Source organism: Mytilus trossulus, chromosome 13 (genome assembly GCF_036588685.1).
Source record: "Mytilus trossulus isolate FHL-02 chromosome 13, PNRI_Mtr1.1.1.hap1, whole genome shotgun sequence".
NCBI lineage: Eukaryota > Metazoa > Mollusca > Bivalvia > Mytilida > Mytilidae > Mytilus > Mytilus trossulus.
This window is the reverse complement of record NC_086385.1, coordinates 54,861,692-54,888,583: the sequence shown is the minus strand read 5'-3', so window position 1 is coordinate 54,888,583 and position 26,892 is coordinate 54,861,692. Positions and strand designations below refer to the sequence as shown.

General features: G+C 33.1%; 1 protein-coding gene across 1 annotated transcript in view; it reads right to left on the bottom strand.

Moving 5' to 3' along the window:
- Positions 1-26,892, bottom strand: part of LOC134694988 (ankyrin repeat domain-containing protein 33B-like) — a 46,343-nt gene continuing 19,451 nt past the window's right edge. Inside the window, exons 2-5 of the mRNA XM_063556110.1 lie at positions 25,211-25,400; positions 13,040-13,169; positions 2,017-2,157; positions 1-730 (exon numbers count right to left, since the gene is read on the bottom strand). Coding sequence (XP_063412180.1) covers positions 282-730; positions 2,017-2,157; positions 13,040-13,169; positions 25,211-25,372 — 882 coding nt within the window. The 5' untranslated portion in view covers positions 25,373-25,400 and the 3' untranslated portion in view covers positions 1-281. The remainder of the gene's footprint in view (positions 731-2,016; positions 2,158-13,039; positions 13,170-25,210; positions 25,401-26,892) is intronic.

Sequence of the window (26,892 nt, the reverse complement as noted above, 5' to 3'; positions counted from 1 at the left end):
ATCTGACAAATAGCTTGTGATATGTCATCATATACAATGTAATAATATTTGACCAAAGTCAGTGGCAGATCAATGGATAGTGCGTAGCGGGAGTATTTCTTATGATGTATAATAATTTTGGGAATATACTCGTCCACAAAAAAATTTAAAATAAATATTCAATTTTTTTCGGAAATTTCCATCCCCCTGCAAAAATCATAAATCCACCAGTTCCAACTGTTTCTTTTTTTCATTCATTAGGCGATACTCCGATGTAAAAAAAGTATGTAGCATAAATTGCATTAACCCTTTTCAATAGGTGAGGTAATTTCAACTCTCGGGATATGATCAACACTGACGGGTCGTTTCAGTCTAGGTTGCGCCGCTGTCGGGACAAGGCCACCAGGAAGTACGGGTGTTGACACGCACCTTGCAATAATTTCAAATGGATTCTGATCTTTCAGTGATGGAGATGAGTCATTACTCCATGGAATGAATTTTTTTACTTTCTTTCGGAACGATTTAGATTTCTGTCTTTGTATAGGTTTGCATTCTTTGCATTTTTCTGCTGCTATTATTAAGTCCGGTTCACTATTTGACCTTTTGTGATTTTTTTTACTTCCACCAAAGAGACAACGTTTCAGTTTGGTAAATTTAGCTATTTCATCAGCACATTCATGTCGATTTGTAAACCTTGCCCATTCCTCTGCTGTTAATTTCCTGCCGTTATCACGGAGACGTGGGTTAGCACCTAAAAGTATATTAATATAAAGTGGTGTGAACATAGTTGTTAGATTACTGTGAGTACTATAAGATATGTTCATTGTGTCTTTTTGTGTCGGGATGTATAAGTACCCGGCCACGTCCACTTGTATTTTTGTCCATCTTTTGTCCATGAGTTAAGGCTTTTTAAACTGATTTGTATTCTTCGTTCTTATGTTGTACTGTCATACCACTGTCCCAGGTTAGGGGGAGGGTTGGGATCCCGCTGTCATGTTTAAACCCGCCACATTATTTATGTATGTGCTTGGCCTAAGTCAGGAGCCTGACATTCAGCGGTTGTTGTTTCTTTATGTGTTACATATTTGTTTTTTGTTAATTTTTTTACACAAATAAGGCCGTTAGTCTTCTCGGTTAAATTGTTTTACATTGTCTAATCGGGGACTTTAATAGCTGACTATGCGATATGAGCTTTGCTCATTGTTGAAGGCCGTACGGTGACCTACAGTTGTTTATGTCTGTGTCATTTTGGTTTATGGTGGACAGTTGTCTCATTGGCAATCATATCACATCTTCTTTTATATGTATACAGATTTTACGGATTTTTTAATTTTTAGAATCAGTAAAAAAAAAAGATGTGCATGTAGAGTGCCAATTAGAAACTCTTAATTAAATATGATAATTGCCTTATGCGTCTGACCCGGGTCAAAATTCAATGCTCTGTGGTTGTCCTTTCATTTTGAAGATGAATTTTATGGTGTTTCTCATGATGTTATGCCGGGCCCTTCATAGCTTGCAATAAATGATATTAGTTTTACTTATTGTTGAAGGCTAAATGATGACGTGTGGTGGCTTATGTACTCCTCTGTCTTTTGATGGATAGTTGTCTCATTTGCAATAATAATGCATATTTTCATATCAAACATGTATAATGAGCTATCATCATGCACAGTAATGATCAGATAAGCACAACAGTTTACGTTTTCTTTTTCTTCTTGCACACACAATGAGCAAATGTAAACCTAATGACTAGAATTTTACACATTTAACCCATTTAAACACGACGAACACAGTTTAAACTATAAAAATATGTTAAAATAACACAGTGAAAGAGCACTTGAAAACACAAGGAACCCATGGTATTACGAGAAACACAAATGCACACATGTACATGTTAGCATAATGACTAGATTTTTATACAAAGGACACGTGCACAAACACAAAGCGCCCATGTTAACACTATGAAAGAACAAGTATTAATACAATGACAAACACATGTCAACAGAGAAGATGCATGTAAACAATATAAATACATACCTGCGAATAATATCAGTTTTGCACATGCTGTACGTCCTTGTATAGCAGACTTCATCAAAGCAGTAAATCCAGCTTTACTTTTTTGATCGACTTTAATTTTTCGGAAATCATTCAATAATACTTTTAGAATTTCTTTATATCCTACAAAATGAAAAAAAAATATGTTAATGTAAAGAAAACTCTCTATAAATGTTTGTTTTTCTTCTTGTTTCATTACGATGTCATTGATAAAAATATTTTTTTTCAACTTTCCAACAAAGTTTTATGTCGAGGTAAGAAGATGTGGTATGGGTGTCAATGCGATAACTCACCACCCTAGTCACATTTATAAAGTACATCATTATAGGTCAACGCACTGTCTTCGATACGTCAATTACATTAGGCCCCCACAACTGACTAGCGTAAAACCATTCAAATGGGAAAACCCACGTTCTTATCTCTATCAAAAACGAGAAACTATTACATTTATTAACCTTATTAACAAACGACACCTGTTGAACATCAGCTTTTGGAATTGTTTTGAAGTGAAAGGATATTCGATATGGAAATTCATTTTTCTTACTTTTTTTTTTATAGATAAGATGGAGTAAATGAACGTGCTATATCTTGTTGGCTGATAATCGGAAAAAAAATCACAATCAAAGTATACGAGAAAAGTGGACACTAAGGTCTGATGGAAATTTGGTACTTTGATCAACATCAATATTAGTTTTGGAACATTCATCTATATTTATAGTAGTTATAGTTTTCTTTACCCGTTCTTAAACCAGTGCTTTTACCGCTCTAAATAACATGACATACGTTGTTTAACTGTCTATCGAACCTGAAAATAGTGTATTATCTCTCGGATTACTTTTAGTTGTACATTTTCCCATATTTATATCAGCTTTGGAGGCACTAACAATAAATAATTGTTCTTCTCTATTACTTCTTAGTAGTTATACTTTCTACTATACCCTCTGTTTCGCCTTTATATAATTAGTTATTAAAGGCACAGAGCTTATAATTTAATACACCTTTCGTCTACATATGACTCATCAGTGACGTTCATATCAAAATATTTATAAAGCCAAACAAGAACAAAGTTGAAGAGCATTGAGGATCAAAAATTCCAAAAAAAGTAAGTTGTACGTTATTACGCACTACTATCAGATTTAGCTTGTTCTTCCACCCTTATACAACATTATATACTTCCTCTCGCACTCAGTTTACCTGTTGAAATGTATCCTGCTTTAAATTCAGTTTTCATAGTTTTCCTTTGAATTAATATTTTCAATTACTTTCCCGTACTAATATGTATACAGTGTGTACTTTCATGTCATATGGTCTTTAGTGGTCAGTTGTCATATTTGCAATCACACCACATAGATAATGTGTCCTGTGTGCTAATATCGTTTATTTGAGCTTTCTACTGTAATAATAACTGTATTTCTTATTTTTTGTTCACACTAACATCAGTGTGTGTTTTTTTTCTCTCGTATTAATATTAGTTTTCTACTTCTTCATTCCTTATATATATATTATCCCCAAGGTGAGGTTGACTAGGAAATAAAAATATCCTTGCTCACTACATGTTAGCTATTTTATCAATCGTTTGGTTGTGCAGGAGACACAAGTTAGCAGTCACGTCTGGTAACATGGGTACATTGCAACGCATTTAACGCGTACACGTTAGAGGTTTAGCTAGCTAAAAAAAACAGTTGAATCCACCATTTTCTACATAAGAAAATGGCTGTTCCAAGTCAGGAATATGACAGTTGTTATCTATTCGTTTGATGTTTTTGAACTTTTAAGTTTGCCTTTTGATTGGGGACTTTCCTTTTTGAATTTTCCTTGGAGTTCAGTATTTCTTGTGATTTTACTTTTTAATCCAATTTGTTATTCTTATTTGGAATATTCCTTTGGTATCTTTCGAATTTTTAATTTAATCATTTCTAATTTGAAAGAAATCAACTATGAATAAGTTTTACAAAACAAGTAGCTTTCATTCGTTATTATCGATTAATCAATTGAGAAGAAGTCAGACCATGCCACTTATATCTTGAAGCAAGTTAAATTTCAATTAAATGTATAACCTTAATTAATACTTTCCGTCAGTACATCGCATTAACTGCACTAATTAAGTGTAAAATTTCTGTAAAATCCATTTTTAAGTTTATTCTGCATTCAGTGAAATTTGAGGCAATGACCTTATATCTAAACTTTGAATTGCGAATGTGGAAGGGTTGTTATTATTAATAGAATACAATTTTTAAATTAAAAGAAAACCAAAACATTTCAATAATAAATCATATAACTCATAATAAGTTTCGTTTTGGCCTTTTTGTTAACAATACCATAGCATATCACAATTAAAACCTATTTTTTTTTTTACTTTCGACTATTTTTTTTGATAATCTTTGCTCGATGAATTTATAGACAGTGCCCTTACACGAAACATGTTATTACAAAATTGAAAGTGCTTTGGCCTTTGTCTTCAGTATAATATTTTTTTATATCACTATTAAAACTTAGTTTTTTTTACTTCCGACAACACTTGGTTTTTAAGGAAAAACTTTGTTTGATGTATTCCAAGACCATGTTTAGTATACGAATCATTTTATTGTTATTAAAATATATAAAAAATGTTTTTAACAGTTGCTTTTGACGTTTAGTTAAAACACCTATATATCACTATGAAAACCTGCATTTTTTTTTACTTTCGACAACACTCAGTTTTATTAATGGATTCAGGTTGTCAAACAAACTACCTTTCTCTCAATTAATTGAATGCTTTCTTCACCAGGAAAATCTATTACAAGTTTGACGTTGTATTGATTTCTGTTGTAAATGAAATTCTTGGCTAATTTTCACACATTTAGGCAACAAATTGATAGTAACCTTGTTACTGAAATGACTACGCAGAGACGTTTTCTCTATCGGAGAACATCGATAATGTTTTTTCTGCAGATTTTTTTTCTACCGTTATAAAGTTAGAATGTGTTATTGGTGAGTTTTTTCCATTCATTATGTTAGCACCACTCGTTGTTTGTTATGGGAAAAATTGAAAATTAAAACAAAAAGAATTGCGACTTTTTTGTTATCAGCATAACTTAATGTTATTACGAGATAAGTTTAATATTAAAACAAATATAAATGCGTCTTCGTCCATCTATATATAAGGATCACTTATTGTTATTACTGAAAAAGTTGAATATGAAAACAAATTTAATTGCGTCTTTGTTCATCCATTATATAAACATCACTTATTGTTTATTACTGGAAGAGTTGAAATTTAAAACAAATAGAACTGCGATCTGTATATCCGGATCGACCTTGGTTTATTACTGGAATTGTTGAAAATTAAAACAAATAGAAATGCATCTCCTATTTTATAGATACATGTGTTTGTACTTTGATGCATATGCTATGTAAATACTTTGAAAGCCGGCAACACAATTTTGCATGAAAGAAAGATTATAATTGTGTAATTTATATTTCAAATGTTTAAATTAAACGTTTTATATTATTGCTTGAAAATGATACATATTGTTGGTGAACTTAATTGAATATTGTCTTATGTGGTTTTACGTTTACTTGAAGAAATAAATGTATGAAGTTTTGCATACCGAAAATGTCCACATCAACACTTAAACAAATCTTAAATTTCCTGAAGAAAAATATGAACTCTTATCTTTCTATCTCTTTGACTTTGACTCTTTCTTTTATTGACTCTATTTTCTAGGTACCCGTTCAACCAACCCCTCAATATTGTGTAGTAGTGTGTGCTCTATGATTTTTTTTTGGACATGACGGTTGATAATGTCCTGCATGTAAACAATAAGCAAGTTAATCTGTCAAAATCAACCGAAACTCATAAATCATCACAGTCTTTAATGTCAATTTTAATATAACGTCCTCATTACGCTTTGTAAACAAAGCCGTGTTCTAATGAGCACAACATATGTTTGACACATGCGCACGAACTCACTGTTTATATTATCGTTTTTTTTCCCATCGTTCTCCTTTTAAATATATACATTTAAGCAGCTAACATAATATTTTATTATATTTTTTTATGAAACAACATATATTTACCCTGCTCGTAGCTTTGGAACTTATCAAATATGAAATGCAATGCACTGACTCCTCGAGGAGCCAAACATTTTTACTATAATTTCGTACGCGTCGACATATAACAATACTGTATTTGTCCTATTAAGATCGAAATAATTCCTTCATGTCATGCTCTAACGCTCAGTGTTAATTATCGAGAAATATAATGCCTACCCATGTTAAAATGAGCATAGAGCATGACATGAAGGAATTATTCCTTAATTTTCTAGTACGTGTACCCTTTTTGTTTCAATTGATTGACTGAATTTCTAACTTTTGAACGATCATTTCCTCTATACTTATGTTTATTGTCGAATGTCATTTCATGAACACGAGACGATTAACTAGTTAATCCTTTAGTAGACAAATTCGTTAATAAATACATTGTAAATATAAAATTCATTTAACTATCTAACCCCTGAGGGAAACGCATCATTATAGAATATTATTTTGTTCTTCCAGGACACTATTTTATACTGTCAACATCGTGTTATATCAGTTAGAGTCTTAATTTTTTTTTATATTAATTACATACTATATTTTTTTTAATTTAATTAACAATACGTATATTTTACTGGCTTAAGTTCAAGCAGTTAAAAATTAAAAAAGTACGACAATCATGTAAAAGAAGAGGGACGAAAGATACCAAAGGGACAGTAAATTTGCAATTGATAAAAAATAGTCATGACGACTGACGTTTTCTAAAAACAGTGGTTATTTATTTAAATGTTCATGCTTACAGTGTTTAAAGAAGATATATGTCTTGTAAAATGTTCCTACTGCACTTGTTAACATAAAAATATTGTGGTTCTGATATAAATTACCTGCTCCATGTGTATGCCGATATTAAAGATCTTGTACTAATTAAACTGCTTGTGATGCAAATATGAGAGGTTTGTTGCCTGTTTTATGTGTATACGGATTGTTTAATCCACCAAATGCCTGTACCAAGTAAGGAATATGACAGTTCTTGTCCATTCGTTTTTGATGCATTTTGTTATTCGATTTTGCCATGTGATTATGGACTTTCCGAATTGATTTGCTTCTTAGTTCAGTACTATTGTGATTTTACTTTTTTGTAGAGATCTTGTTACACTTGACCTGCTCCATGTGTATGCCGATATTATAGATATTGTGCTAATTTACCTGCTTGAAATGCAAATATAAGCGGTATGTTGCCCGCGTTATGTGTATACGGATTGTATAGATGTTGTTACACTTTACCTGCTCCATGTGTATGCCGATATTATAGATATTGTGCTAATTTACCTGCTTGAAATGCAAATATTAGCGGTGTGTTGCCTGTTTTATGTGTATACGGATTGTACAGATCTTGTTACACTTTACCTGCTCCATGTGTATGCCGATATTAAAGATATTGTGCTAATTTACCTGCTTGAAATGCAAATATAAGCGGTGTGTTGCCCGCGTTATGTGTATACGGATAGTATAGATGTTGTTACACTTTACCTGCTCCATGTGTATGCCGATATTATAGATATTGTGCTAATTTACCTGCTTGAAATGCAAATATAAGCGGTGTGTTGCCTGTTTTATGTGTATACGGATTGTATAGATCTTGTTACACTTTACCTGCTCCATGTGTATGCCGATATTATAGATATTGTGCTAATTTACCTGCTTGAAATGCAAATATAAGCGGTGTGTTGCCCGCGTTATGTGTATACGGATGGAATAGATGTTGTTACACTTTACCTGCTCCATGTGTATGCCGATATTATAGATATTGTGCTAATTTACCTGCTTGAAATGCAAATATAAGCGGTGTGTTGCCCACGTTATGTGAATACGGATTGTATAGATGTTGTTACACTTTACCTGCTCCATGTGTATGCCGATATTATAGATATTGTGCTAATTTACCTGCTTGAAATGCAAATATAAGCGGTGTGTTGCCTGTTTTATGTGTATACGGATTGTACAGATCTTGTTACACTTTACCTGCACCATGTGTATGCCGATATTATAGATATTGTGCTAATTTACTTGCTTGAAATGCAAATATAAGCGGTGTGTTGTCTGTGTTATGTGTATACGGATTTTATCGATCTTTTTACACTTGACCTGCTCCATGTGTATGCCGATATTATAGATATTGTGCTAATTTACCTGCTTGAGATGCAAATATAAGCGGTGTGTTGCCCGCGTTATGTGTATACGGATTGTATAGATGTTGTTACACTTTACCTGCTCCATGTGTATGCCGATATTATAGATATTGTGCTAATTTACCTGCGTGAGATGCAAATATAAGCGGTGTGTTGCCTGTTTTATGTGTAAACGGATTGTAAAGATCTTGTGACACTTGACCTGCTCCATGTGTATGCCGATATTATAGATATTGTGCTAATTTACCTGCTTGAGATGCAAATATAAGCGGTGTGTTGCCCGCGTTATGTGTATACGGATTGTATAGATGTTGTTATACTTTACCTGTTCCATGTGTATGCCGATATTATAGATATTGTGCTAATTTACCTGCTTGAAATGCAAATATAAGCGGTGTGTTGCCCGCGTTATGTGTTTACGGATTGTATAGACGTTGTTACACTTTACCTGCTCCATGTGTATGTCGATATTATAGATCTTCTGCTAATTTACCTGCTTGAGATGCAAATATAAGCGGTGTGTTGCCTGTTTTATGTGTATACGGATTGTATAGATTTTGTTACACTTGACCTGCTCCATGTGTATGCCGATATTATAGATATTGTGCTAATTTACCTGCGTGAGATGCAAATATAAGCGGTGTGTTGCCTGTTTTATGTGTAAACGGATTGTAAAGATCTTGTGACACTTGACCTGCTCCATGTGTATGCCGATATTATAGATATTGTGCTAATTTGCCTGCTTGAGATGCAAATATAAGCGGTGTGTTGCCCGCGTTATGTGTATACGGATTGTATAGATGTTGTTATACTTTACCTGCTCCATGTGTATGCCGATATTATAGATATTGTGCTAATTTACCTGCTTGAAATGCAAATATAAGCGGTGTGTTGCCCGCGTTATGTGTTTACGGATTGTATAGACGTTGTTACACTTTACCTGCTCCATGTGTATGTCGATATTATAGATCTTCTGCTAATTTACCTGCTTGAGATGCAAATATAAGCGGTGTGTTGCCTGTTTTATGTGTATACGGATTGTATAGATGTTGTTACACTTGACCTGCTCCATGTGTATGCCGATATTATAGATATTGTGCTAATTTACCTGCTTGAGATGCAAATATAAGCGGTGTGTTGCCTGTTTTATGTGTATACGGATTGTATAGATCTTGTTACACTTTACCTGCTCCATGTGTATGCCGATATTATAGATATTGTGCTAATTTACCTGCTTGAGATGCAAATATAAGCGGTGTGTTGCCCGCGTTATGTGTATACGGATTGTATAGATGTTGTTACACTTTACCTGCTCCATGTGTATGCCGATATTATAGATATTGTGCTAATTTACTTGCTTGAAATGCAATTATAAGCGGTGTGTTGTCTGTTTTATGTGTATACGGATTTTATCGATCTTTTTACACTTGACCTGCTCCATGTGTATGCCGATATTATAGATATTGTGCTAATTTACCTGCTTGAGATGCAAATATAAGCGGTGTGTTGCCCGCGTTATGTGTATACGGATTGTATAGATGTTGTTACACTTTACCTGCTCCATGTGTATGCCGATATTATAGATATTGTGCTAATTTACCTGCTTGAAATGCAAATATAAGCGGTGTGTTGCCTGTTTTATGTGTATACGGATTGTACAGATCTTGTTACACTTTACCTGCTCCATGTGTATGCCGATATTATAGATATTGTGCTAATTTACCTGCTTGAAATGCAAATATAAGCGGTGTGTTGCCTGTTTTATGTGTATACGGATTGTATAGATCTTGTTACACTTTACCTGCTCCATGTGTATGCCGATATTATAGATATTGTGCTAATTTACCTGCTTGAAATGCAAATATAAGCGGTGTGTTGCCCGCGTTATGTGTATACGGATGGAATAGATGTTGTTACACTTTACCTGCTCCATGTGTATGCCGATATTATAGATATTGTGATAATTTACCTGCTTGAAATGCAAATATAAGCGGTGTGTTGCCCACGTTATGTGAATACGGATTGTATAGATGTTGTTACACTTTACCTGCTCCATGTGTATGCCGATATTATAGATATTGTGCTAATTTACCTGCTTGAAATGCAAATATAAGCGGTGTGTTGCCTGTTTTATGTGTATACGGATTGTACAGATCTTGTTACACTTTACCTGCTCCATGTGTATGCCGATATTATAGATATTGTGCTAATTTACCTGCTTGAAATGCAAATATAAGCGGTGTGTTGCCCGCGTTATGTGTATACGGATAGTATAGATGTTGTTACACTTTACCTGCTCCATGTGTATGCCGATATTATAGATATTGTGCTAATTTACCTGCTTGAAATGCAAATATAAGCGGTGTGTTGCCTGTTTTATGTGTATACGGATTGTATAGATCTTGTTACACTTTACCTGCTCCATGTGTATGCCGATATTATAGATATTGTGCTAATTTACCTGCTTGAAATGCAAATATAAGCGGTGTGTTGCCCGCGTTATGTGTATACGGATGGAATAGATGTTGTTACACTTTACCTGCTCCATGTGTATGCCGATATTATAGATATTGTGCTAATTTACCTGCTTGAAATGCAAATATAAGCGGTGTGTTGCCCACGTTATGTGAATACGGATTGTATAGATGTTGTTACACTTTACCTGCTCCATGTGTATGCCGATATTATAGATATTGTGCTAATTTACCTGCTTGAAATGCAAATATAAGCGGTGTGTTGCCTGTTTTATGTGTATACGGATTGTACAGATCTTGTTACACTTTACCTGCACCATGTGTATGCCGATATTATAGATATTGTGCTAATTTACTTGCTTGAAATGCAAATATAAGCGGTGTGTTGTCTGTGTTATGTGTATACGGATTTTATCGATCTTTTTACACTTGGCCTGCTCCATGTGTATGCCGATATTATAGATATTGTGCTAATTTACCTGCTTGAGATGCAAATATAAGCGGTGTGTTGCCCGCGTTATGTGTATACGGATTGTATAGATGTTGTTACACTTTACCTGCTCCATGTGTATGCCGATATTATAGATATTGTGCTAATTTACCTGCGTGAGATGCAAATATAAGCGGTGTGTTGCCTGTTTTATGTGTAAACGGATTGTATAGATCTTGTTACACTTGACCTGTTCCATGTGTATGCCGATATTATAGATATTGTGCTAATTTACCTGCTTGAGATGCAAATATAAGCGGTGTGTTGCCCGCGTTATGTGTATACGGATTGTATAGATGTTGTTATACTTTACCTGTTCCATGTGTATGCCGATATTATAGATATTGTGCTAATTTACCTGCTTGAAATGCAAATATAAGCGGTGTGTTGCCCGCGTTATGTGTTTACGGATTGTATAGACGTTGTTACACTTTACCTGCTCCATGTGTATGTCGATATTATAGATCTTCTGCTAATTTACCTGCTTGAGATGCAAATATAAGCGGTGTGTTGCCTGTTTTATGTGTATACGGATTGTATAGATTTTGTTACACTTGACCTGCTCCATGTGTATGCCGATATTATAGATATTGTGCTAATTTACCTGCGTGAGATGCAAATATAAGCGGTGTGTTGCCTGTTTTATGTGTAAACGGATTGTAAAGATCTTGTGACACTTGACCTGCTCCATGTGTATGCCGATATTATAGATATTGTGCTAATTTGCCTGCTTGAGATGCAAATATAAGCGGTGTGTTGCCCGCGTTATGTGTATACGGATTGTATAGATGTTGTTATACTTTACCTGCTCCATGTGTATGCCGATATTATAGATATTGTGCTAATTTACCTGCTTGAAATGCAAATATAAGCGGTGTGTTGCCCGCGTTATGTGTTTACGGATTGTATAGACGTTGTTACACTTTACCTGCTCCATGTGTATGTCGATATTATAGATCTTCTGCTAATTTACCTGCTTGAGATGCAAATATAAGCGGTGTGTTGCCTGTTTTATGTGTATACGGATTGTATAGATGTTGTTACACTTGACCTGCTCCATGTGTATGCCGATATTATAGATATTGTGCTAATTTACCTGCTTGAGATGCAAATATAAGCGGTGTGTTGCCTGTTTTATGTGTATACGGATTGTATAGATCTTGTTACACTTTACCTGCTCCATGTGTATGCCGATATTATAGATATTGTGCTAATTTACCTGCTTGAGATGCAAATATAAGCGGTGTGTTGCCCGCGTTATGTGTATACGGATTGTATAGATGTTGTTACACTTTACCTGCTCCATGTGTATGCCGATATTATAGATATTGTGCTAATTTACTTGCTTGAAATGCAATTATAAGCGGTGTGTTGTCTGTTTTATGTGTATACGGATTTTATCGATCTTTTTACACTTGACCTGCTCCATGTGTATGCCGATATTATAGATATTGTGCTAATTTACCTGCTTGAGATGCAAATATAAGCGGTGTGTTGCCCGCGTTATGTGTATACGGATTGTATAGATGTTGTTACACTTTACCTGCTCCATGTGTATGCCGATATTATAGATATTGTGCTAATTTACTTGCTTGAAATGCAAATACAAGCGGTGTGTTGCCTGTTTTATGTGTATACGGATTGTATAGATGTTGTTACACTTTACCTGCTCCATGTGTATGCCGATATTATAGATATTGTGCTAATTTACCTGCTTGAAATGCAAATATAAGCGGTGTGTTGCCCGCGTTATGTGTTTACGGATAGTATAGATGTTGTTACACTTTACCTGCTCCATGTGTATGTCGATATTATAGATCTTTATGCTAATTTACCTGCTTGAGATGCAAATATAAGCGGTGTGTTGCCTTCTTTGTCTGCTAAGTTTACATCAACCCCCGGCACCTCTGATAAAACTTCAACAATCGGGAGATAGCCACTAAAACATGCATGTGCTAGTGCGGTCTGAAATAAAAAACAAAATATTGTGCGTTATATTTAATGTGTTGCCGCAATACAAGGTAAAATGAATGCAAAAGTTCGTTTTTACTAGAATATAAATGAAGGGGATGAGGTAGGAGGGGCCATATATCCGGCATCCCGGGCATAAACATATAAATCTCGCAGTCCCGAACTTAAAGAAATTTAAATCCCGACATCCTGAAATTAAAAAAAACAAATCCAGGATCCTGAAATTCCGAGCTTTAAAACATCCGATTCCTAAATCCCGATAAAGGTCCTACTCCAACCTCCTCAGTAAACATTTCCAAGATATATAATTGCACTTCGTGTCTTTAAGTGTTTATTTAATACGATTTTTCATCGTGCAGCCAAAGAAAATAATAAAATTACAACGATGTTGTTGCAGTTAGATTGAATCCATGATGTCAGTTGATACAGAATAATAACTACAATTAAAATTTCAATCTTTTTAAACTTCATTGAATTCTAAAATAAGATTTGATTAGAGCCAAACCATTACATTGAAATTCAATAAAAGGATAAAAATTGATTATTTTTTGTCTTAACACAAATAAAACTACAGTATAATGGAATGAAATGGAACATGTTAAACGGATGAATATATATAAACTCAATTTTACCAAATACGCATATAAACTCATCATAGATACAAGGACTAAATTTTGTAAATACGCCAGACGCGCGTTTCGTCTATAAAAGACTCATAAGTTAAGCTCGAATCTAAAATAGTTTAAAACATTAAATTGAATTACGAAGTTGAAAAGCATTGAGGACCACAATTCCTAAAAAAAAGCCAAATACGACTAAAGTAATCTATGCCTGAGGTAGAAAAGCCTAAGTATTTCAAAAATTCCAAATTTTGTAATCAGTAATTTTATAAATATAACGAAATCAATCACAAAAGTGCTGACTACTGGGCTGGTGATATAAGTCTGAAAAAAGAGTCACTGCATTCACAGAATATTTATAAAAGTAAAATCACAAAAAACTCGGATGAAAATTCAATCGAAAAGTCCCTAATCACAAGGCAAAATCAAATGACAAAACACATCAAACGAAAGGACGACAAATGTCATATTCCTGACTTGGTACAGGCAATTTCAAATGTAGAATATGCTGGATTGAATCTGTAGAAAGATAAACTAGATTTATAAATCATAAACATACATATGTAAAAGAGATTTTCTGAAGTTTCTAAAGATGCTCACATAGGTGGTATGGAAGTATTTTAAAAAAAAATGTTTTCACATTTCGCCGAAACTCATTATTTAATTTGATATGTTAAAAAAATAATAAACATGATGGATTACCAAGTTTATTTATAGTTTTTAGCTTGTAAAAATGACGGAAAGTTCTGAATTATATCTATTTTAAGATTTGCCCAACTTAAATATATTTTCGACCGAGTGTGAAAGTTATGACATCTGAGTTGAGATTACTGAATAAGGGGTTGTTAACTAAATTTCAAATCATTTCTAAAAATTTCAAACTGACAAAACTTTCTGTACATTTATTACCGGTGCATGTGAAAACGCGCAAAAATATTGCAATAATTGTTGCTGATTTTTGGAAACTGGTACGGGTGGTTTCCATCCATAATAAGTTGAACCCTTTGACAACTATTTCAACAATCTAACCGCTCACAAATGCCCAAAATTATATTTCTGCTTATAAGAAAAAATAATGAATGAGTTCTGTTAAGGAAATACGTCTCTTTAATATCATGACATGCACTGATTCGTAAACCATTTATAAAAAGCTTTCTCGTTTGAATTATCTTACAATGTAATTTCGGGGTCTTTTATATCTGACTATGCGGTATAGGCTTCGCGCATTATTAAATGCCGTACAGTGACATATAGCTGTTAATTTCTGTGTCTTGTTGGTCTCATGTGGACAGTTGTCTCATTGGCAATCATACCACATCTTCGTTTTTTTTATATCAAACGAAAAAAGATATGTTCTACATACTAATTGCTTCTTACGAGAATCAACGCTTTATGTTGACCCATGTAGATAGATTTGACCTACTATAAAGAATCAACGATTTGTTGTGACCCCTGCCGAAGAAGTCATCTTAGAAATGTAATAAGTGATTATAAAAGTAATGTTTTTTTTATCTAACTTAACGAGATTCGTAAACTATGTTTCATATATAAACATAGAACGGATTTTTCTTTACCACAGTAAAAAGAAAAACAAACTATATGTCTTTGTTGATATATCTGTGTTTTTAAAAAGATCAATGCCCATTGAAAAACATAAAGCGCGTCTTAATTACCCTATAAAAAACCCAGTCTGAATGATTGAATTTCTTTGGTTTAGATATTAGTGATGTAATATTTAATAAATTCTCTCTCATGCCAGTTGGTCTGTGGCGACATTTGTCTCATTGACCATCATACCAATTCTTTTAATCTTTTTTTTGTTGCTTATTCGAAATTCATTATATAAAAATGTAATAATAATGCACCTAATACATTAGTTGTAATGTTTTTTTTTGTTTGTTTTATGGATTTTCATTGTTCTAGGGCTAACATAAGATATTTCTAAACAGATAAGTAAACGCTGCAGCATATTTATGCAGATTATTATTTATGTATATATAGTTGTTGGTTAATTTTTGAAGGCAGTATGGTTGTTTATAAAGCTTAGATTCTATACCAGTTTGTCTCATTGGCAACATCTTCTTTTTTTATATCAAGTTCATACTCTAGGATGCATTATAAACACAAAATTATCTGTTTGAACTTTGAGGAATACATATCAGTAATGATTATGTGTAACTACTGTAAACCAACCTTTTTCGCGAGGTATTTAATTTCGCGACTTCCGCGGGTAGAAAAACAACGCGAATATAAATCGTCGCGAATATGTAAAAATTGGATCATTCCTTATTAAACTTCATCAAGTTAATAAGAAAATCGCGAAATTGAATAGCCTCGAAGTGGTCAAGAATGGGTAAAACGCGAAATAAAGTATCCGGGAAAATAAGTTGGTTAACAGTATTCATGTAATTAAATTACTGTAGTGCTATCGGCAAACAGCAGAATATAGACAGTAATTGACTATTGACTTGACACATAACGATATACGAATTCGTTACGAACTAAAGAAATGTTTAATTCCTTTATTATCAGTGGAAGTTGTGACTGAATGCCTTATATGGTCAGTAACTGTACATTTCTATATACGAAGATGTGGTTTCAGTGCCAATGAGACAACTTTCTCATACAAGTCACAATTTGTAAATGTAAACAATTATAGGTCAAAGTACGGTCTTCAACACGGACCATAGGCTCACATCGAGCAGCAAAATATAAAGCTATACACATGGCATGTGTAAAATCATTCAAACGGGACAAACCCACGGTCTGATTTACATAAGAAATTAAAAAGGGAAACACTCATGAACCACGTTAACAAGCGAAAACTACTGAAAAACAAATGGCTGACTTAGGACAGGTGCAAACAATTGAAGCGGGTTTCAACGTTTTAATGTATGTGATATATATTTTTCGCATTTAGTAACTTATATGTAAAGATTGCAATATAACCTTTATAATGTGACTTTCCCAAATCAGGAGCCTGTAATTCAGTGGTTGTCGTTTGTTTATGTGTTACATATTTGTTTTTCGTTCATTTTTTTTACATAAATAAGACCGTTTGTTTTCTCGTTTGAATTGTTAAACACTGTCCTATCGGGGCCTTTTATAGCTGACTATGCGGTATGGGCTTTGCGCATTGTTTAAGGCCGTACGATGATCTATAGTTAATGTTTTTTGTCATTTTAATCTTTTATGGATAGTTGTCTCATTGGCAATCATACCACCTCTTCTTTTTTATATTTAGTATCGATACATGTTTGTTTTTGTATAAAACCTCATACTTATACGAAAGGTCAAAACTTACATACTCTACTATATTCATTTAAAGTTGCTATTGTCATTGTATTATTCAATTTATTGTATTTTGTTTCATTTTCCCATTTCTATGCAAGGATCTGTAAATTCAATTTTATTTCTATTGGACTTGAAATTGAAGGAAAGATTAATGAGAAAAGTAATCGAATGTCTAATTACCGAAAGAATATCGTAAGAGTTTTGTTCAGCTAACCTATCGGATGCGAACGAACTAGAAGAAGATTGGATTCTTGTTTTCAGATTATGTTTGAGATGATTGAATTTTGTTCACTATTAATGAAATAAAACCGCAAATGTTTTCTGGATTAAAGTACTTTTGAAAAACAATTAAAAGGTCTTTGACTTTTGAAGAAAGATATTGCATATTACATTCTACATTCCATTTAGAAAGAGAAACCGACTTTTTGTTTTAACTATTATATTTTCTGAATGAGAAGAAGACTGTGAGGTGTTGCGATCGAAATTGAAACTGTCATGATTTTGAATGGTAAGGTGGTACATAACATACAGGGAGACAACTCTGTATGCATCGTTTTAATGTTTCAATCAGACCTATTGTTGAGAACAATTTAAGCTTCTCGATGATCAACTTTCATATTTTTCAAACTGCTATATAGCCAATTAAATTTATATTTGTTCAAAGTTGCAACTTTAATATTTGGACAAATTTTATGAAATAAATAAACTCATCATAGATACCAGGACTAAAATTTATATATACGCCAGACGCGCGTTTCGGCTACAAAAGACTCATCGAAATTAGACCAGTCATAAAAAGGAAGGATAAGGGAAATGTTTCCACCAATTAGGTGATACAACCAGGTATTCAATTTCTCGAAAATTTAAACTTTCAATTTCACTAAGTCGGTGACTTCATTAGTTTTTGCTACAATGTATGATTTTTTTTAACATTGTGTTACTTTTTACATGCACACTTTCCCCCTGAGGATTTATCAGTATTGCATATTATCATATCAACTCACAATAGTGGTCCATGTAGCATTGCTTCACTAAGTATTGCTGATTTGATCTTTATCTTGTTTTTTTTGTAATAAAATTTCTCCTTTTCGATATTAGACATTAATCATTAATAGGGTTCAGTAATTTTTGTTTTTTTGGGGGAAGAAATTATAAATGTCATATATGTAATTTTATTTTCATTTGCATAAATAAAATCCTTACTACTCATAGTTTATCCCGCATTATAATACCGTATTCTCTTCCCCGTCTCTCCCACAACAGAAAATAAGAACAAATACCGAACTGCAAGGAAAATTGAGAAAGGATGGTCAAATACATCAAAAGAATGGAAAACTACTGTCATATTCCTAACTTTGTAGAATTATTTCCTAGTGTTGACAATGGTTGATTAAGTCTGGTTTTATAGCTAGCTAAACCCCTCATTTGTCTGACATGTGCAAACAACTCCATTTAAATGGTAACAATGTGTGAAATTACATATTGTTTGTATCATAATTCTGCCTCATGTAAACTGTCATGAGTGTTAAAAGTTATCACGCTCTTAAAAAAAAATTATGTACACACTGAACAAATGTAACCATGGACGTATTGGGTCTCCATGTCACAGAACATCTGGTACATAGATATGAGGAGATGTGCTATGACTGTCACGGAGCCAACTTTTCATCCATGTCACAATATGTTAAAGTACACCCTTATAGGTTAAAGTACAATCTTCAACATCGAGTCTTAGCTCACAACGTACAGCAAGCTATGAAGAGCCAAGTAATGACTAGTGTTAATCAGCTCATAGATATCAGGATTGAAATTGTGTATTTGCGCCAGACGCTCGTTTTGTTTACAAAATACGAAGTTGAAGAACATTGAAGACTAAAAACTCATAAAGTTTTCTCCAAATACAGCTAAAGTAAACTATGCTAAGGGTACAAAAGCCTAAGTACTTCAAATAGCAAAATCAGACTCTTTGCAGATGACAGTATAATCTACAGACAAATTAAAACTCAAAATGACTGCCTCAAGCTTCAAGAAGACATAGAAGCTGCCATACAATGGGAAAAAGATTGGCTTATGTCTTTTCATCCAGACAAGTGTAACATCATGAATATAACAACAGAAAGAAATCCCGTACACTTTTATTATAACATGTATGGACACATCTTAGAAACTGTAAAACATGCAAAATACTTAGGTATCACCATCTCAGCAGATCTAAAATGGAACACCCTCATCCAACAAACTGCTGCAAAAGCAAATAAATCATTAGGTTTCATAAGAAGAAACCTTAAAGTCCAATCACAAACAATTAAAGAAAGAGCGTATCAAACACTTATAAGACCAAAGTTAGAATACTGCTGTACTGTATGGGATCCATTTACTAATGAAAATATAATATCACTTGAAAAAGTTCAGAGACGGGCAGCAAGGTACGTGTGCAACAGACATCACAACACCAGCAGTGTGTCTGAGATGCTAGACACCATGAAATGGCAAACCTTACAAGAACGCCGACTACGAACAAGGCTAATAATGTTCCACAAAATTGTAAATGAAAATATAGCCATTCCATCGCATAATGTATTACCGCAGAGTCAGTCAAATACAAGATCCACCAATAAAGAATCCTACAGACAAATTCAATGCAATAAAGACAGCTATACATTTTCTTTTTTCTGTCAAACCATTAGAGACTGGAACAAACTATCTGCTGAAATTACTCAAAACACTACTACAGAAAACTTCAAGGATGCACTCACGCACGATGTGCTCCTTGATACTTACCCTCATCTGAAATAAACAGATACTCTTGTTTTTATCTTATACCAAAAAAATAAAAATAAAAAATGTAATATCTAAAACTAAATAAAAATTGTATAAATTAAAAACAAAGAAAAATTGTAAAAATTGAAAAATACGAAAATATGTGACCAAAAACAACAACTTTGAACAAGAAATATTTGTTAATTTATGTTTTGAAAAAAAATTGTTTACATAAATTTATTTTGGAAACATTAATCAGGCATGCGCCGGAAAGTAAACATCAGTACGTTGATGGTTTTCTGTAACAAAAGAAGAAGAAGAAGAACAGGAAAATCAGCGGTCCAATCTATATTAAAAAAACCAGAGAAACTATATCAACTTATTGATAAAAAAAAACCATAAAAAGAACCTGAATATATTGTAAATCAATTGATGATAATTTGTTTACATACGAAAGTGCCTGTATCAAATCCACATTATGACAGCTGTTATTCGTTTCTTTGATGTTTTAAACCTTCTGATTTTGCCATATGATTACGGATTTTCCATTTTAAATTTTCTAAGAGTTCTGTATTTATATTATTCTACTGTTAAGCAATAACAATAATTCTAAGTTTAAAAGTTTGAACGTATCAAGTCAGAAATTAAATCTGAAGAAATAAAACCTCCGTGCTGGTAAAACTGATTATAAGGTCAGCCTTGTATCAAATGAAGGTTTCTTAATACTTAAAGGTTGTTCAACTGTAACATGTCATCTAATGAAATCAGATTACTTCTTTTAATCAGGATATGTTCTTAAATATTTTTAATTAAATCATAGGTTTAAGACTATCATTAGACATTAAACACGACACAATTGTTTTCTCTCGCGTATGAACAGAACTCTGATTTATCTTTCCTAGCTTTGATTGTCAGTTAGACCCATTTAATAGGAAACTAGTAACGATGAATTAGAAGAACAAGCTGTGACATTTTGCTTGAATTGCTTCCTTAAACTTTTCTAAAATAAAACAAATGAATCAATGAGAAACCTAATTCAACAAAATCGAATCAAAATTGACTAATTGGGCATCACATCAACGTCACTGTAATTATTAATGTTAATTGCATTCTACAAAAGGCAAGGTGTCACGTTCTTAACGTTTTCAGATAAATTTTAACATTTATCTTTTATATCTATATCTTATGAGTTAATTAATTGATTGATGTCATTTGATACCACATTCAGGACTCCTAGTTATATTATGACTGTCAATTGTTTTTGGCGGAGGACACCTGAGTTTCCCGAGACAAACCCATCATTGAAACGAACACTGACAATCATCGTAAATACAAATCACACTATAACGCAACTGCCATGGTAGGGCTGCCATCGTATAATATCATTTTTTATAAGCAATTGTGTCATGTAAAAAGATTAAATGACTCTTCATAATTCAGCAACTGAGGACTCCTATTGGCATTGAATACTAATTAGTTGTGGAAAAGTAAATCGAATAACGGATTTACATGTTTTGCATAAAAGAACATACTTTATAGATATAAAAAGATGTTGTATGAGTGCCTATGAGACAACTGTCTGATCCAAGTCACAATTTTTAAAAGTGAACTTCTATGGGTCAAAGTAGGGTCTCAGCATATAGTCTTAGCTCATACCGAACATCAAATTATAAAGGACCCAACAATGACATGTGTCAAACCATTCAAACGGCAAAATCGGTATTTTCTGTATAAAAACGAAAATAAGGACCACATATGAACCACTTCAACAAACGACTAATTTTGAATATCTGATTCCTTAAATCGTTGCATTGTTTGAAAACATTGCATTTAACAATGTATATCATCATGACGAGTACTTTATTTTTATATTCAGCATATATCACATGCTTACTTATTGATTTTGTTTAAATTGCTTATTCAAACTTTTAGTTGCAGAAATCAGTGTATCATTCAGATTTTACTTCTATTTGTGCTATCTATACAAAAACATCATTTTGAAGAAAGTCTAGAAGAGGAGCAATTTAAGACGATTAGTGGTTGTGGCCTCCCATGGCTTTGTTTGGACTTGTTTGTTTGCTTTTAAGCCTTCGATGTTTGTCCTTAATATTTTATAAACTATGTATTTACATTCAGGTATCGCAGATCAAATTTATTCGTTTATAGAGTGCTAATTTACGTTTTTTGATTAAGTTAAGATTCCAATTGATATTTAATCCTGTGTTTTTCTATGTTGTGATGCTATACTATTGTTTAAAAAAAAAGACAGAAAATTTGGTACCATTTAAACGTTTAATCCCGCTGCAAATAGTTGCACCTGTCCTAAGTGAGGAATCTATTGTACAGTAATTTTCGTTTGTTTATGTTATTTATACGTGTTTCTCGTTTCTCGACTAGACTGTTGGTTTCCCCGTTTGAATGGTTTTACACTAGTAATTTTCGGGCCGTTAATAATTGCTGTTCGATGTGAGCCTAGGCTCCGTGTTGAAGGCCGTACATTGACCTATAATGGGTAAAACTTATAAATTGTTATTTGGATGGAGAGTTGTCTCATTGGCACTCACACTACAACTTCCTATATCTATTTCTGCGAATGACTTCACTTATACTGGTTAAGATCACAGTATCCGAATTTCCTAATTCATTTTGTGTACATATCAAACATGACATACATAAGTGTATTCTAATCGTTAATTTGTGATTTGTAGTTTTCTATTAATGATTCGTGTTGAGGATTGTGTTGCTCAGTCTTTTGTTGTTTTGTTGGTGTTTGTTTGGCATCACTCGCATAAGGTACACTATGTGTTTTACACTGTCCTAGAAATATTTTATAGTTATACATTTTTAACCAGATAATAGGTCTTAAGAAAAATTAATACTGATCACAACAATATATTAAAAATTTGTCTCGACACCATGCCATCGTCTCTCGTTAGATATACTAGAGGCTCTAAAGAGCCTGTGTCGCTCACCTTGGTCTATGTGAATATTAAACAAAGGAAGCAGATTGAAAATTGACTACAAAGGTCAATAACTCCTACAGGGGTCAATTGACCATTTCGTTCATGTTGACTTATTTGTAGATCTTACTTTGCTGAACATTATTGCTGTTTACAGTTTACCTATATCTATAATAATATTCAATATAATAACCAAAAACAGCAAAATTTCCTTAAAATTACCGATTCAGGGGCCGCAACCCAAAAACAGGTTGTCAATTTCATCTGAAAATTTCAGGGCAGATAGATCTTGACCTGATTAACAATTTTACTTCATGTCAGATTTTCTCTAAATTATTTGGTTTATGAGTTATAAGCCAAAAACTGCATTTTACCCCTATGTTCTATTTTTAGCCGTGGCGGCCATCTTGGTTTGATGGCCAGGTCACCGGACACAATTTTTAAACTAGATACCCCACTGATGATTGTGGCCAAGTTTCAAATAATTTGGCCCAGCAGTTTCAGGGGAGAAGATTTTTCTAAAAGATAACTAAGATTTACGAAAACAGGTTAAAAATTGACTATAAAGGGCAATAACTCCTAAAGTGGTCAACTGATCATTTTGGTCATGTTGACTTTTTTGTAGATCTTACTTTGCTGAACATTTTTGCTTTTTACAGTTTATCTCTATCTAAAATAATATTCAAGATAATAACCAAAAACAACAAAATTTCCTTAAAATTACCAATTCAGGGGCAGCAACCTAACAACGGAATGTCAGATTCATCTGAAAATTTCAGGGCAGATAGATCTTTACCTGATTAACAATATTACCCCATGTCAGATTTGCCCTAAATGCTTTGGTTTTTGAGTTATAAGCCAAAAACTGCATTTTACCCCTATGTTCTATTTATAGCCATGGCGGCCATCTTGGTTAGTTGGCGGGGTCACCGGACACAATTTTTAAACTAGATACCCAAATGATGATTGTGGCCAAGTTTGGTTAAATTTGGCCTAGTAGTTTCAGAGGAGAAGATTTTTGTAAAAGTTAACGCCGGACGCAGGACGACGACGACGACGGACGACGACGACGGACGCCGGACGCCAAGTGATGAGAAAAGCTCACTTGGCCCTTCGGGCCAGGTGAGCTAAAAAAGGAACTATATCATCGACAATCGTTCAATTAAAGTCCATCTATATTATCGCCAGCCAAGCATTTAAGTCCATAAGAACCGTAAAGAACATAAATCATGGACGATTTATTGTGTCGTTAAGATTACACCATTGTCTGAGCTACTCCAGTAATTTGTAACACTAAGCCATCATTTAATAACCTGTTAGCATTCTGGAACATTATCCAGCGTAACTTAAAGTCAAAATAGTGATTGAAAAGAGATTATGTAAGGAATTATAAACGATAATGTACAAGACTTTAGATTTTATTTAAGAGTTTTTTTTGAAGATATAATTAGGAAGTAGGTATGACATCGGTTTTCCATCTATAAACAGACGAAAGGTTCAGAAGTTGTCAGAAAAATGGTTTCAATACTTGAACTTAAACAAAAGAGTATTCCAAACAAAATTAAAAAAGGAAAATGTCAACAAACTAAAATTCAAAACGGAAAGTTCATTATCAAATTACAAAAGCAAAAGCAAGCTCAAACGCACCAAACAAATGCAAAACAGCTCTCATATTTCAAACTTTTACATGGAATTTCCGTATTTAGAATATGATGTTACAAAATGATTTTGTTAGTAAGAATGAAAACAGCAATTATAATTACTTGTATGCTTTCTCCATCACGAACACGTGAATCTGAATACTACAGATCAGACTATGTAAAAGTTGTCAAACACCTGACGAGATACATGAGCTAAAGATAATCTTTTGGGGTGTTACTTTTTATAAGTGTTATTTTGATGTGTTATTACTTAGTTAACAACTAAATTTGATTTATAATGATTTTAGATAGCAAAAGAAATAATTTATGATAAAGTATTTGCTTTAAATAAGCGCATTATTGTGTTGTTGAAATTACAACAGTGTGTCTGCACCAAGACAGTCATTTTTAAATCTCAGCCATCATTAAATGACTTGCAAGTGCTTTTGAAAATCATCCAGTGTTAATTAGCAATATGACGACTGCTTAAGGAAGCCTACATAACGAGCAAATAAAACTGATTCAAGGAAAAAAATAATGGCTTACAAGAAGTTATGTTCAGGAAAAAAATATGCCTAGGGATAAACCTTTACAGTTTATATCTTGGACAATGACTCTACTCGACCAAAAGTAGTGGGTGGGATCATTGCTTTCAAAAAATTGTCAGTTCACGAAAACCTGAATTTAAACTCAAAATGCAAAATATAACGTTTTATGCAACTGTTATAGTTATTACCAATCATAGTAAAAAAAAAGTGTACCTTTCCTGTCCTGTCCCTTTCATTTAACTCATCAACCGTAGGATTATCATCAAGTATGCTCTGTACACTTTCGAAATCGCCTTCCATTACCACTTCCAGTAGTGTAAATTCATCGTATAGACATTGTAGCACAAGATCATCATCGTCATCGTCTGAATTCATTGTTGTTTTTTTATGTTTAATTGTTAACCTGCAACAGAAAATTGTTTGAGATATACAAAAGTTATTAGTGGTTAATATAACTGTATTGTGGACATATAAATGATATGATTAAGGGAAAAATACATGGAGTCATATTTAGTCTCACTTGGTTGTTCACTTCATTGATTCAATTTTGTAACGTATGGCAGAAAAACTTTGAAAACCATCTAGATCAAATAAAAACAAGTGTACATCAAAATTCAATGCATACTTTAAGGAGCTTATGCAGACAAATGCGTAGAATAGTGTTAAAATTATCAGAACAAACATACAAAAATGGAACGCACTTAAAGTATTTATCATGTTCATCACAATTGTGAATTTTAATGTACGATGTTTTAACGTGCCTTGGGTCCATCGATTATATAAATCAAGATTTACATTCTTTAATCATTACTTTGTCGGAATAAGGTGTCTGCGCTAAAATTGTTTTTCACGCCGTTTGATAAAAACTGTCACATACAAGTGTTCATTATTGTAGTTCTGAAATCGTGTGTTGCATGCAGTCTATAATCAACACTTTAAAGTTAGAATTAATCACTTTAGTGCGCAGGTCATCGTGACGACAGACAATTTATAAATGTCGATACTATACATCTTAATTCTTTCAATTAAAATGAAATAAAAAAAGCAGAATTGTATTACACAGGAGTATTCTGATTTTCTGGCCATATATTATGATGACAGTTCATTTGTTTCTTCTCGGCACAATTTCAGAATACAGTTATTCTCCTCGGATTTTGTCAAATTCTTAGTTCAATTCTGTATGTGTTACATTTTAATGTTTTGTCGTCATCCTCCTCTTATAATTAGTGCGTTTCCCTTAGTTTTGGGTTGCGACCGGTATTTTTTTTTTTACAATCAATTTATGAGTTTTGAACATCGGTATACTACTGTTGCCTTTATTTAACAAAAGGTTAAAACGACACAAAAGGATTATAACACAATAACATTATCAACTGCGTTTTAGCATTACTTACCTTTTATTTATTTATTTATAAAAGAAACCAGGAAGTACGTTTGTTTATTGCAATAAGTCTCCCACTGATACTAAAGATGTTCTTAAGTGAAAAAAGAAAAACAATTGAATCTTTAAGTGGAATGTAAATAAGTTCAGAAAAAAACACCAGATGAACATATTAAAAGTTCATTGAGCTACTTTTTGAGATATTTGATTTTTAAAATATGGCTGGAAAAGACTATTTCATGTTTTGACCTTATATTTGCATTGGTAGTATATGGGTGTCAAATCGAAAGAAAAGAAATCTAGAATCTTCTTAAATTTTGATATATGACATGGTATGAGCTATTGAAATTTTGTATGACAATACAATTGGTCGCTATGGGCCAAAATATGTACCTAGCTTGTATCATAAGGAAAAAGTCAAATGATAACAATACTAAAATCCGAGGTAATTTTAACGGAAAATCCATAATCAAATATCAAAATCAAAAGCGAATGGATAACAAATGGCATATAC